A 14,943-nucleotide genomic window follows, 5' to 3' on the forward strand; every position below is an offset into this window, starting at 1 on the left:
GTACGCTGTGTGTGTGTGTGTGTGGGGGGGGGTGTGTGTGTGTGTATATATGTGTGTGTATATGTGGGGGTGTGTGTGTGTGTGTCTGTATGTAGATGTGTGTATATATGTGTGTGTGTGTAGATGTGTCCACCCCTCACCTCTCTCTTACCCATTGTGTGTGTGTATCATTTTTAGAGGCTGGGGTCTTCCACCCCCTTTACCTTTCTCTCTCTCTCTCTCTCTTACCCATTGTGTGTGTGTATGTGTGGGTGTGTGTGTGTGCGTGTGTGTGTGTGTCAATTTTAGAGGCTGGGGTCTTCCACCCCCCCACCCACCCACAACTAGTCTCCTTCCGATAGCAGGGGGGTCTACATGACCCCCCTCTGGGGAGTCCCCATGTGAGAGTTGCACAAGGGACGCACAAGGGTTAAAGCCGTAACACGACGCGGTCACAGTGGGATCTGCAGGTTGAGGGACACAAAACTCAGATATAGACATATAAAACATGAAAGGTTTGAGGAGTTATCTACTTACAGCCGTTCTCCGCGCTAACATTCCTCCATCTACACACCGGTGCATCTGCTGTTTGTTTCCTGCACTGACGTGTTCGGGTTGCTATAGTAATGGAGCTTCCAGGCAGTAAAAGCGAGAACGAGAGGAAAATGTGTTTAATCATATATCAGATTTTATAGGCTGGGTCATGTCATTTAAAACTTTTGTGGTGCAGTAACAGGACTATGCCCTTTTTTGAAACCCCACTGATAAGATTCAAAATGGAGCAGTTTATTTAAATAAACTGTAACTTGATTTGCAACTAACTTTTCTAATCCTTTTAATTTAAGGGCTAAACATGCAGTTTTCCATTATTCTGTTTTAACTGCCATTTGAGTCCATCAATTAAAAATATTTTAAAAAGTTGAATTAAATATGGGGCAGTCGGTAATAGAAATTTTGGGTCAAAGTCGTCAGCTCTCGTGGACTTCTTTGGGTCTATGGACGAGGTTCAGATTCAACATAATCAAGATCAAAAGGATCACCATTATTATCCAAAATGTCACATGCAGAGATAAAGTGCCTATTAAAAGCATCACGTATTTCCTCTTTAGAAATTACAACAGCTGAATCTCATAAAATATTGGTTTGGTAATGTATGAATATTAGGTTCTGAGAGTGATCTGACTGTCCTCCAGGACTTTGCTGGAAACTGCTGATAAACATTTATTTCTCTTTTTGCAGAAAAATGCTCAAATCTGCTCTAGTTGTGTGTGCAGGTTTCCAGGCAGCATTTATTTCTCTAATTAAACTTGCAGTTTCTGAGTTGAAACAAAGATTGTTGCATTTATTTTTTGTTTTTCTTTTGGGCGGTCAACAATTTCATTCAATGTATATATATAAAAAAGAAAACAAAACTTTAAGGCCATATCAGGGCCATGGAATGGTGTCATTAGCTCGATATCACTCTAACACAGATCAGAGATAAAGCCCTGCTCACTGAAATGTCTATAGGATCCTCTCATTACTATGCACGTGTTTTTTTTCACTTTTGTATTCCAAATACATCCAAATGGACAACGGTCACTAAAATCAAGTGGAAAAACACCATTTGTACAAAGAATAAACATGAATGACCCACAATCTAGAGCTGACAATTTTAATGACCCCTTTACTGTAACTACAACTAGGCAAGTTTATTTGTATAACACAATTTGTACACAAAGTAATTCAAAGTGCTTTACAGAATAAGAAAGACATTGGAATCACACAAATCAAAGACAAATAATCACAAATAATCACAAATAAAATTAATATTTAAACAGAAGAGTGCAGAATAAAAACCTTTCAGTCACATGCACAGCTAAACAAAACTGTTTTGAGCCTGAATTTAAACATTGTCAAAGTAAAGGCCTGTGTCACATCTTCAGGAAGACTGGTCCAGGTTTTATTTGCATAAAACTGAAACACTGATTCCCCATGTTTAGTCCTGACTCTGGGCACCAGCAGGAGGCCGGTCCCTGAAGTCCCCAGAGTGTGAGATGGTTCATGTGGCTTTAACATGTGGGAGATGTTCTTTGGTGCTGGTCCATGGAGAGACTTGTTCACACAGAGCTGCTTTAAAGTCTATTCTCTGAGCCACAGGAGCCAGAGACCTGAGCCACAGGACACATGTGTGAAGTACTTCCTGGTTCTTGACCTGAGCACAGGACACATGTGTGAAGTACTTCCTGGTTCTAGTCAGGACCCGAGCAGCAGTGTTCTGGATGTTCTGGATGTTCTGTTCTGTCTTAAGGCTCGTTTGGAGAGTCCAGTGAGCAGGACGTTACAGTCGTCTAACCTACTGAAGTCAAATGCATGGATAAGTCTCTCCAAGTCTGGTTTTGACAGTTTACCTTTGATTTTTGACATGTTTTTAGGTGGTAAAAAGCTGCAGATGTCATTGATTTGATGTGGCTGTTAAAGTTCAAGTCTGACTCCATTATTACCTCTAGATTTCTAGCCTGATTTGGAGGTTTTAGAGAGAGAGATTGGAGGTGACGCTGACACTTTCTCCATGTTTCTGTGGGTCAAAGATGACGACTTGAGTCTTGTCTGAGTTTATCTGGAGAAAGTTGTTTCACATCCACACACTGATCTGTTGATGCAGTGAGTGAATCCACTGGTCCATATTCACCTGCTGCAGTGAGACATAGATCTTGGTGTCATCTGCAGAGTTGTGTGTGACACATTATTGCTGTGTATTAACTGGTCTAACGGCAGCATGTAGAGACTGAACAACAGGGGTCCAAGGATTGAACCCTGGGGCACCCCACAGGTCAGGGACATTTTATTTGAGACACATTTTCCAATTCCAACAAAGTACTCCCTGTTTTCAAGATAAGGCCAGTTTAGTGCTGTACCACAGATGCCCTCCCAGTCCTCTAGTCTCTGTAGGAGGATCCCATGATCCACAGTGTCAAAGGCAGCACTCAGATCCAACAGAATCAAGACTGAGACTTTGCCTGCATCAGTGTTCAGGCGGATGTCATTTGTCACCTTGATAAGAGCAGTCTCAGTGCTGTGGTGGGTCTAAAACCTGACTGGAAACGATCAAAGGAGCTGTTTATTTAGATAAAGTTAATAAGCTGTTGATAAGCACTTTTATAAAACTTTGCCTAAAAATTGCAGATTTTAGATTGGTCGGTAATTGTTCAATATCTTCGCATCAAGACTGCTCTTCAGGAGAGGCTTGATAACCGCAGTTTTCAAAACTCTTAGGAATCTTCCAGATTTAAGTCACATGTTAAATATGCAAGTGAGTGGTGACAACAAACTGTTGAGCACAGACTTTAGTGGGTAAAACATTGAGGCAGCATGTAGATGAACTCAGACTGGTGACGATCTCTTGGACAGTTTTGTCAGTTACAGGTGCAAAGTGAGTCCGCTCTAAGTGTCTTGGTGGTGCTGGGTTGTTATTTGCGTCGTGGAATTGATGGCATTTTTAATGCGCTGAACCTTGTCATTAAGGAATACTGCAAACTCATTGCACTTAGATGTGGAAATTAGTTCTAATGGCACCGGCGCTGGGGGGTTGGTTAATCTGTTTACTTTTGCAAACACGACATGAGAGTTGTTACTACAACTCCCAGTAATGTCAGAAAAATCCCTTTCTCTTGTTCTACATAAACTGTGGTTGTACATGTGCATCTTTTCTCTGTAAATCTCATAATGAACCTGGAGCTTTGACTTCTGCAAATCTCAGCCCTCCAGCACTCCCTTTTCTGAGCCCTGACCAAGTCATCATTACTCTATGGGGCTTTCTGCTTTCCTTTAACCATTTTAACCTTCATCTGGGAAATAGTGTCCAGAACATTCAAAACACTCAAAGTCACAGAGATCAACAAATCATCAACATTAGAACATGAGGCATTTTCAAAGTGTATCATCATTTCCATGAACAGTGCACCTGTTTTATCATTTATGTGTCTCCTCTGAACAACTGCAGGACCAGCCGCTGTTTTGGGATTAACAGACAAGTCAAAGAAGACACAGAAATGATCAGACAGAGCAACATCCACCACACTGACATTTGAAATATTTACTCCTTTTGTAATGAGCAGGTCCAGAGTGTTTCCTCTGTTGTGGTTGGGCTCGCTGACATGCTGAGTCAGACCAAAGGTTTCAAGGACAGAACTGAGCTCTTTAGCGTTCCTGTCCAACACATTATCCACATGTACAATAAAATCACCTGTAATGACTAAACCATCAAAGTCTGTGCATACGACTGACAGCATCTCAGTAAAATCATCAATAAAACTCAGACAGTGCTGGGGAGGTTTGTATATGACTAAGTAGAGTATGGAGGGGGATTGTTTTAGCTGCATTTTGAATGAAACATACTCAAAAGATAAACACCCCAAATGACAACCTGTGACTGACCAAATCATCTCGAAGAAATGCACACACACCTCCACCCTTTTTATTTACTCGTGTTTCAAATTCAAATCTGAAGTTTGGTGAAGTCCTTTTTCAGATTCTAAAACAAATATCTGTGCTTGTAACTCATTATTTTTTTGTTGATAGTTCCAATAGCGTTTGCAGAAAGAATTCCTTTGGTTTCTTCCCCCCAACATGTCACTGGTACATCAGAAATGTACTTAAACAATGGAAAAATGATTTGAAAGTCTCGGTTTCCTTAAAAGAAAATCATAACTAAACAAATCTTCCAGCACTGGAAGAGGAAAAATGATGAAAAAGTCAAGAAGGAAGCAGCAGGAGCAAGGAAGGTCTGGGTCTGTGTCACGATTCCTGCTCTGCTCTCCCTGTGCCCTCGTCTTCCCTCCTCCCTCACCTGTCTGTCTCCGGAGCTGGGCGGAATCCGGACTCCTCCAACGCGCACCTGCTCCCCATCAGCGCAATCAACGCCACCTGATAAGAGGGGTTCGGACGAGTCACTCGGGCCGGAACGTCCGCGTGTTTCACGTGATTATGCTCATGGCTTAGTACTTTGATTCATGCTTGTCTATTTTGTCTCATTGGAACCTTTTTGCCCTGCTCCAGATCTCCGCCCCAGAACCAGCTCCGGACTTCCCCAGCACCCGCACCTCCACCCTGGTACGTCTTGTGTCTTCACTGCCGTGCACTGTGTCTCTCTGCGCTCACGGACCCGCACCCACGCTCCGCAGCTACTTTGGATTAATGAACTATGTAATACCAGACACTACGCTATGAAGCTGCCTCTTTTCCCCGGCCCTGTGGATATATGAACTTTTGTTTCTATGAACACTTATTACTGAGCTTTGGTTTCTATGAACACTTATTGTGAATAAAGACACTGTAAAAGCTCGTGAGTCTCGCAGCTTTTGGTCCCTACGCCCCGCTGGTTACGACAGTCTGCACTCTTCAGAAGCAGGAAACCATAAAACAACTACTAACTACGCTACAAATACCAATCACTTCATTGGTCCTGATTAGACTTTTTTTTTTTTTTTTTTTTTTTTCCCCCCCCTTGGTGGGAATAACTCATAAGAGAATATCTTTAAGTGCACGGTGGCCTAAATATAAATCCCCAGAGAGGAATGAGAATTTATGAAAAAGGCAAATTATTGTTGATCAGAGGTGATGAAATAACTTAAGTAATTATTAAGCCTATTGATTATTCATCTGAAGGCACTCAGACAAATCCCATGAAAACAGAATGTTTTGTATTGCATAAGTTAGAAGTGTTTGACAACCAATAATCAACAACTTAACAAATGTTTATGTAAGAAAAGCTCACACTGTTTCAGCTCTTTGTGTGTATGTATTTGTGGCATTTCTAAAGTTCCTTGATTCATATGTAAGACATGACAAATTGTCTAAAAAAAAAAAAAGGTAGACTTTATATTCTCATTTTCTTTATTTTACATTTAATATTGTCATCACAACATCCATGAAGAATAAACTTTGTTGTGGAGTAACTAACAAGAGTGTTTCTGTGAATCAGAACAACTTGTTTAAAAAAATAAAATACAAATAAGATGGAAAAAGTAAATTCCAGCTGAAAAGTTTGGAAAAAAAAGCTCACGAAAATTATATGTTAAGATTAATATTTTTTCACTTATGGTTTTTGACTCTACACAGAGGTCGACTCCACAGTCTGGAGTCTCTGAAGCCTGATCTCCAGCTTTTTGAGTCTGACTTTAGCCTCACATGATCCAGCCTCAGCAGCTCTGTCTCCTTTAGTGTGTTCAAGACAGTGCACTTTCAGATGAGCAGGTCCTCCCACACTGGTCACAGCTGCTGCTTTTCTCTTCAGTCTGGAAACTTGGTTCAGACGGTTCCTCACAGATCTTAAAGCCTTCCCACTCTCTTCACAGTCAGATGGTTTGTCTCCTGTGTGAATTCTCATATGCTGATGGAGGGCACTAGAATATTTAAATTGCTTACCACACTGGTCACATTCAAATGGCTTCTCCCCTGTGTGGATTCTCATATGTACTTTGAGTGAACCCGAGTCTTTAAATGCCTTCCCACACTGGTCACAGCTGTATGGCCTTTCTCCCATGTGGATTCTCATATGTGCTTTGAGTGCACCAGCCTGTTTAAATTCATTCCCACACTGGTCACAGCCATATGGCCTTTCTCCTGTGTGGATTCTCAAATGTGCTTTGAGTGCACCAGCCAGTTTAAATTCATTCCCACACTGGTCACAGCTGTACGGTCTTTCTCCTGTGTGGATTCTCATGTGTGCTTTGAGTGCACCAGCCTGTTTAAATTCATTCCCACACTGGTCACAGCCATATGGCCTTTCTCCCGTGTGGATTCTCATATGTACTTTGAGTGTACCCAAGTCTTTAAATGCCTTCCCACACTGGTCACAGCTGTACGGTCTTTCTCCTGTGTGGATTCTCATATGTGCTTTGAGTGTACCCAAGTCTTTAAATGCCTTCCCACACTGGTCACAGCTGTACGGTCTTTCTCCTGTGTGGATTCTCATATGTGCTTTGAGTGTACCAGCATGTGTAAATTCCTTCCCACACTGGTCACAGCTGTATGGTCTTTCTCCTGTGTGGATTCTCATATGTGCTTTGAGTGCACCACCCAGTTTAAATCCATTCCCACACTGGTCACAGCTGTACGGCCTTTCTCCTGTGTGGATTCTCATGTGTCGATTCAGGTCACCTGAATTTTTAAATTCTTTTCCACACAGGTCACATTTAAATGGCTTCTCTCCTGTGTGAGTTCTGTAGTGAACTTTGAGTTTGGAAGCACATGACCACATCTTTCCACACTGGTCACATGTGAACTTCATTCTCTCGGATGCTGTGGTTCTGCAATAGAAAAAAGGAAAGTAGATGTTAATGTAGTAAATGACCTAAACACTGTGTTTTGATGTGGCTTTCTACAACAAGCAAGTTGTCAGTTTGCATGAATTTTTATTTTTATGTAATATTGTTGCCAGTAGCTGTAATGGCCCCTTGTCTTACTGTCAGGGACACCTGATGACCCTGCCAAGGGAAAAGTGGACCACTCACTAATTTATCTTTCTTCTCTCTCTTCCCCAGGACACCAAATCGGTCTAGAGGCAGTGAACCTAGCGTCTTTAGCATATTTTCTTTACATCAACCTATTAAATGACATTTTTGTAAAATAAAAACAAGTCGTATGTCAATCTCTAAATTCATGGTAGCTCTTTAAGTCATGGGCCGTAACAGTAGCAAAAGACAAATTGAGGTAACATTTACAGGGGAATTTAACCGTCTTTGACCCCACCTGGACGACAGATAAGATATACTTACAGGAGTAGTGGCAGAGAGTTCTCCAAGTCCTTTAATCAGTCAAAAGTTATGTTTCAGGCCTGACATATAGAGCAGCTTCTTGTGTCCAGTGACTACCCCTTCTCTGTCTCTGAACATTGCTGCAGTTGGTTAAAAGCTCCTCCCTCCACCCATCTCCACTCTTTTGATTGGACCACAGCAGCCAGTCGGGAGCGTTTGAGGGCGGTGCAAAACTCACATGAGAGAGGGACATTATTCTGCCCCACAAGACAAAAGGCAGCATTACAATAATAAAGGTAATGAAGTGTCAGTCAGCCAGGTGGATCAGTCCATGGAGCTGTGGGCTGATGGGCTGAGGCAGAGGTGTGAAGGGCTGAGGGAGTGGGGCACTGGCAAAGTGAAGACATGTGGCTGTGTGGGGGAGGAGAGGGGGATGGGTTAAAAAAACAGGTTTACATCATTGACTCACTACAGCCTCCTGAGGCTAAAAATCAAATATTTACATGAGCTACAATGACCTGCAATCACCAAGTCATGTTTATGATTATTTCACAGGTCTTTACACTGCACACAGTCACTAGACAGGGATGTCCACTGTCCCCATATGTTTTCATCAAACCAAACCCCAACTATTAGAGAAGAACAAATCCCCAGACCCTCCAGAAAATCAGCCTTAATGCTGAACATCTGACTGTACTTACAAACCAGAAGTCCTCACTACAAAGAACAATATATGTAAATGACCCTAAACCTAAACTATGTCATCAAAATAAGACCAACCAGAAATGTAAATACAAGGTGATTTTTATATAGACAATTTTAATGACCCCTTTATTGTCACAACTACTAACTATGCTACAAATACCAATCACTGCACTGGCCCTGGTTAGACTTATTATAGAGAATTATTAAGACCCACAACCTAATGTCATCAAAGACCCACTAGATATTTAAAAAAAAAAAAGATAAGGTCAACTTTTCAGTGGCTCAAATATCTTATTCAGCCCATTGATTTTTCACTTGCCTGAAGGCACTGATAGAAATCTCATGAAAACAGAACAAAGTTTTTGTATTACATTTGATGTAAGTGTTTACTGTTTGTCATTGTAGATAAAGTTATGTTTGTTTTGTTTGACTTTCATCCCAGGAGTTAAATATTGATACAGATTCAAATATTTAACGTTGTGAAGGATTGGAAGATTGCATATTTTGGGTATTTTTCTGCTTGGAAGTAGAGTAAAATGTTAAACATTCAGACTGATCTTGTGGTGGGGCTGGGGGTGGTTCCCCTCCAATAGTTTGGGTTTGGTCTTAATGAAAATAAATGGACATAGTGGACATCCCTGTCTCGTGCCCTTGTAAAAAGACCTGTGACTTAATCATAAAGACTAACTTAAGATTACTGGTCATTTTAAATCATGTAGATTTTTATTTAATTTTTTTTCACTTAGTCTTCATTTTGACAATGCCCCACTCCCTCAGCCCTTCACACCTCTGCCTCAACCCATCACCCCACAGCTCCACGGGCTGATCCACCTGGCGACTGACACTTCATTACCTTTATTATTGTAATACTCCCTTTTGTCTTGTAGGATCAAATGCTTCTGATTAGTCAGTCTGGTCCAATCAGTAGACAGACATTAACATTTTCTCACATTTCTCTCTTGTTTAAACACTTTCAAAGTTCAAACCTTTGTAGTTTAAAAAAAAAAAAAAAGCACAATAATATAAAATGAAACCAAATACTGTACAAAACTGTAAATAAAAAAGACAGCTTTTAGAAATGCTGTTACAAATTTCATTTTAATGATCAATCTACGAGGTTGGACACATAAGAAATGATTGATAGTGACTCGTGTATTTCATAGTTCCTCTGACCTCTTCGTCCTGGCGCCTCTTCGTCCTGGCGCCGCTCCGCTGTAGTTAGTGATGTTCCCTCTGACACAGAGCTTCGAACCAAGACCCAAAACTCAGCAGTTTTTTTTTCTGAAACACTGCTCCGGAGCGAGCTTCAAGTCACGTGACTGATGATGTCTGAACCAATTCACCGCTTCATTCGGACTGAATCAGCTGACTGGTTTGGTTCAATGGGCGGAGCTTTGAAAATATGACAAAAAATATCTCAGTTGTCTTTAAAATGGCTGAAACAATGCGATGCGTTGCCTATCTGGTCAATATTATTTGGATTGATTTGATTAGCTTTCGTAGGTTTTCTTTCTTATTGCTTTGCAATGGAACCAACCAGGAAGAGATCTCAAGTCTGGGAGCATTTTGAAATGGTGCCGCTGAACAAGGTTATTTGTTAACATATATTTCAACACTTACACAAAAAATACATTTAAAAAGAATAAACCACACATACATCTCATTTTTAATTTGCAGGTGAAGTGTTTGCTTTGTTCCCGTCATCAATGATGAGGCATTAATGTGTCAAACATGAGGATGGAGCCAGTAGTGCTGCTGTGATGACGTGTCCACCAGCACCAGGTGAGTGGGCATAATGTTTTCAGTTTCAAGCAATATATATAGTGTCACTTTCATCCTTCACTGCACTTCTGTAAATGTTTATGAGCAATGAGTCCAGGTTTGAGTCTATAAAATGATTATTAAAATGTAATAGTGAGCTAGAATTATACATTGCAAATTTTACACTTAAACCTTTTCCCTGCAGTTTCATTTACATGGTTTTGTTTCTGCTAAAACTAAATTAATTTATTGTTCTGCCAACTTTTATATTTTAGGGAGCAGGAAGCAGGAGCTTGATGAAGTTGTAGTGGACTTCATAGTGAAAGGTTCCCAGCCTTTCACTGTGGTGTCTGATCCTGGCTTCCGTGCTCTGGTGGATAAACTGGATCCGACATACACCCTTCCATCAAGACAGGCAGTTAAAGCCATGGTGGAGAGGAGGTATGTGGAGGAAAAGGAACAGGCAAAGGCAGCCCTGCAGAATGCTAACAGTGTCGGCCTGACTGCAGTCATGTGGACCTCTATCAACATGGATGTGTATTTGGCTGTTACCCGTCATAGCATTCATTCAGGTGAACTCTCCACCACCCTTTGGGAGTTTAGCCTTTTCCTATGAGTTACACAGCAGAGAACATCGCTGGAACTGCTCAAGAGCTTTTAAGGGAATGGGCTCTGGAAGAGAAGGTGAAGTGCTTGGTGACTGATGCTGCAGCAAATATTGTGCAGGTGCGGCATGCCGTCTGCCTGGCACATGCACTGAACTTAATAGTGAAAAAGTACATGGATGCTACTCCTGGTTTAGATAATGTATGATCAAAAATGAGGCTGATTGTCACTTATTTTAAATCAAGTACCACAGCAAAAGAGAAGCTGCAGCAGATCCAGGTGCAAATGGGCCGTCCTGTCACAAAATTAATAATTGAGGTGGACACCAGATGGAATAGCACCATGAGATGATGCAGCAGTTTTATGAGCAGAGGGAAGCTGCTCTGTCTACTCTGCCCACAGATTTGCAACCACTGACTGCAAACGAGTGGGAGTGTGCATCCCAGTGCATAACGATCTTGTCACCTTTTCATGCTGCCACTGTAGAACTCTCACAAGAAAAGAGTGTCAGGATCAAAAATAATACCGATGATAAAAATGCTGAAGTATTCTTTAACTGAGGTGATTGCACAGAACACAAATGAAATGGCGAAACACCTTGGCATAAACCTAAATAGAATTTTGAAAGACAAACTCAGTGGAATAGAGACCACAAGTGTCTTCTTGTTAGCGTCATTACTTGATCCAAGAATATACATACATGAACTCATAATTGTCAGAATCATTAGGTCAATATTCTATTTTTTATTTGCATATTCACCTATATCATTTAGTTCATGCTGACCAGAGGACATTTCATTCTTCATGTTTTTAACATTGGTGGATGACAATTAAGTGAATCATCTACATATTGGTAGGATGGAGCAAGAAGGAAAAGCAACACATGAACTGAAGTCTGCTTCAGTTTTATTTAGAACTATATACTTTATTGATCCGCAAGAGGGGGAAATTATTGTCTTCTTTGGCAAACATAAATACAAAGACAAAGAGAAACAAAGAGGCATACAATACAGAGTAAAAGTTACCAACTCTGGTAACTTAATAACAAAAGTGCACAAATACAGCGAAACTTAAAGTGCACAGGGCCATCAACCTTTTGCATGGCTGCAGTACAACCAATGTGCCAGCAGATGACGCCCACGTTCAAATCAGTGAAGCTTCAAGTAATGAACCAAATCCCAACCCAATAGTTCCAAAGGGTTCAAAGCCCCATAAGCCTCATAATCTTCTTTTTCCTGCAGTCACTGATCCTCAAAGCTAAAGCAGACTCCATCCTTACCATGGTCTTGTTGCAGTTACAACCCTTTTTGCTTCCTTGTTAAAACTTATTGCTGCTGTTGTCCTTATGTTATTTTCCTCCTTCTTTATGTGATGAACCAAAGATTCATTTATTCTGTAATGGCGCCCCCTACAGTAACACGTAACTTGTACCTTCCCTCAGCATGTCTAGAAGTCCAACTTTTTCTGCGGTGGTTAGCATCTTCCTCTTGTTAGGAGTGTTCTATCAAAATGACGACTGGATTCGATCAGTTCAAAGGGGGACCCCCGCGAGCCTGTTCGTGAAAATAAATAAATAAACGGAGAAGAGCCGTGACGGGGGTCCTGGAGACCCCCCCCCCCACCGAGAGGCGGTGCAGTGTGATGGGGGGTCCAGGAGACCCCCCCCTGAGCGGCGGCGAGGGGGTCCAGGAGACCCCAGCGAGCGGCGGTGCGGTGTGGGGGGGTCCAGGAGACCCCCCTGAGCGGCGAGCGGCGGTGGGGGGGTCCAGGAGACCCCAGCGAGCGGCGGTGCGGTGTGGGGGTCCAGGAGACCCCCGCGAGAGGCGGTGCGGTGTGGGGGGGGTCCAGGAGACCCCCGCCGAGAGGCGGTGCGGTGTGGCTCGCGGGGGGGGGGGTCCGGGAGCCCCCCCCTCCGAGCCTGTTCGCGAAAATAAATAAATAAATAAATAAACGGAGAAGAGCCGTGACGGGGGTCCTGGAGACCCCTAGTCCGTTCATGGAAACAAAATCAAAATGGAGGAGGACTTCATGAAACAAAATGGAGGAGGACTCTGAGGCGGGGGTTGGGACGGCGGGGGTCCTAGAGACCCCAGTCCCATCGATAACAATAAAATAAAAATAAAAAAGAGAGGCGTGCGTGCGTACGCGTGTATACCTTGTTAAAAATGTAACAGAGACAGAAGTAATGGAAAAATAATAATAAATTGTTTAGTTCATTTATTTATTCATTTATTTATGTTTACATTCACAGTCTATAAACCAGAGAACGCTCAGATCAGTTGCACATAAAGTGGGATATTGACAGTTTTTTTTTTTTTTTTTTTGGCAATTCGGTATTTGGGCCAGGTTAATTCTGATCTTTTGCTAAACCACTTTATTACCACTAGAGGGCGTGGATACAAAACAAAACGAATAAGGGATGAATGATGAGAACCATAAACCTAAAAAAAAAAAATAATAATAATAATAATTGAATAAATAAATAAATAATAATAATAAAACGTAAAAAGAAAAAAAAAATCAAAATAAAAGAATAAAATAAAAAATAAAAAATAAATAATAAATAATAAAAAATAAAAATAAAATAAAAATCAGACCGGGGCGCAAGCGGGGCAGAAGGATAGAGCGCATTTTCCACACACGTGCACACCGCACCCCCGGCACACGTTTGTGGTTTTGACGTCCTTGCTTCTGGGGCACGTTGGACACCTCTTCCTTTTCGCCGGAACAGGCGCGCGTCGCGATTTCGGACGCGGATGCGTCCCGGGTTCGTGGAGGACCCGACCCGTCTGCCGTTCCCCCGGGTAGTAGGCGGGCGGGCCAGTTCGCGCGGGACCTCCGTCCTGTTGGCGCGCAGCGTCCCCAACAGGGTGAGTCCCCTCTCGAAGAACAGCCTCCGGGCGAGCTGGAACGAGGTGAAAAAGTTGTCGCACGTCACGGTGCGGCCCGGTCCCAGTCCCTCGGTGAGGTCCAGCGCGACCCGCGCGGCCAGGTTCTTCTCTGCGGGGCCATCCTTCCGAGCTTTACCGGTGTACACCTGCATTTTCCACGCGTAACTGGACCGCGCGTCGCACGCGACCCACAGCTTGATGCCGTATTTTGCGGGTTTGGAGGGCATGTACTGGCGGAAGTATTTACTTTACAAAAGCTTCAGAAAATATTTTTCTGTCAAACTTTGATACAAACAGATTAAGATAACTTTTGAGTGCAGTGAGTCTTTATTGAAGTGTGTCTCAGCAGCTCCACACACAAACATATGGAAGCCCGTTTCCGCCATGAAAAAAAAAATAAAAGCTCCACAGAAAGTCGAAATTACGAGTTTTAAACTCCTAATTAGGAGTTTTAAAACTCCTAATTAGGAGTTTAAAACTCGTAATTAGGACTTTTAAAACTACTAATTATGAGTTTAAAACTCGTAATTATGAGTTTTAAAACTACTAATTATGAGTTTAAAACTCGTAATTAGGACTTTTAAAAGTATGAATTATGAGTTTATAACTCGTAATTTTGGGAATGTAACATTTACAAAAAGTGAACCTTATCAATTTTGATTAAATGAATTTGGTATTTTAATAATTTCCTCAATAAACCAGCGGGGTTGTGACCAGCTGGCACTCTGCTCAGACCAGGAAAACGAGCGCTCACAGACACAGAGCACAGCTCATGAGTGGTCAGAACAGCACTCAGGGCCCACTGATTTGTTCAAGACGCCAGAAACTTTACTGGAGCTTAATTTATTCATTTTTTAAAAGTATGTAGGTGATAAACATAACAGTCCTCCTCCTGTCTCCTCTGCTCTGAACAAATCAGTGGGCCCTGAGTGCTGTTCTGACCACTCATGAGCTGTGCTCTGTGTCTGTGAGCGCTCGTTTTCCTGGTCTGAGCAGAGTGCCAGCTGGTCACAACCCCGCTGGTTTATTGAGGAAATTATTAAAATACCAAATTCATTTAATAAAAATTGATAAGGTTCACTTTTTGTAAATGTTACATTCCCAAAATTACGAGTTATAAACTCATAATTCATACTTTTAAAAGTCCTAATTACGAGTTTTAAACTCATAATTAGTTGTTTTAAAACTCCTAATTACGAGTTTAAAACTCGTAATTTCGACTTTCTGTGGAGCTTTTTTTTTTTTTTTCATGGCGGAAACGTATG

At 41.8% G+C, this 14,943-nt stretch overlaps 1 protein-coding gene across 1 annotated transcript; it reads right to left on the reverse strand.

Moving 5' to 3' along the window:
- Window positions 1-6,065: 6,065 nt before the first annotated feature.
- LOC117379013 (zinc finger protein ZFP2-like) lies at window positions 6,066-13,905 on the reverse strand. Its single transcript, XM_033975732.2, has 2 exons — window positions 13,430-13,905; window positions 6,066-7,268 (listed from the first exon to the last, which is right to left on the reverse strand). Exons 1-2 carry the CDS (start codon window positions 13,903-13,905, stop codon window positions 6,071-6,073), a joined length of 1,674 nt encoding a protein of 557 aa, XP_033831623.2. The 3' UTR covers window positions 6,066-6,070.
- Window positions 13,906-14,943: the final 1,038 nt, after the last annotated feature.

The sequence above is a fragment of the Periophthalmus magnuspinnatus genome, chromosome 11, assembly GCF_009829125.3.
Source record: "Periophthalmus magnuspinnatus isolate fPerMag1 chromosome 11, fPerMag1.2.pri, whole genome shotgun sequence".
NCBI classification, from domain to species: domain Eukaryota; kingdom Metazoa; phylum Chordata; class Actinopteri; order Gobiiformes; family Gobiidae; genus Periophthalmus; species Periophthalmus magnuspinnatus.

Bases quoted from the DNA above. Each gene is read 5' to 3' on its own strand.
- LOC117379013 (XM_033975732.2), bottom strand. From the start codon at position 13,905: ATGCCCTCCAAACCCGCAAAATACGGCATCAAGCTGTGGGTCGCGTGC. The intron at 7,269-13,429 runs GTGTGTGGAAAA...TTTCTATTGCAG, and splicing joins GCCGGGGGTGCGGTGTGCAC to AACCACAGCATCCGAGAGAA.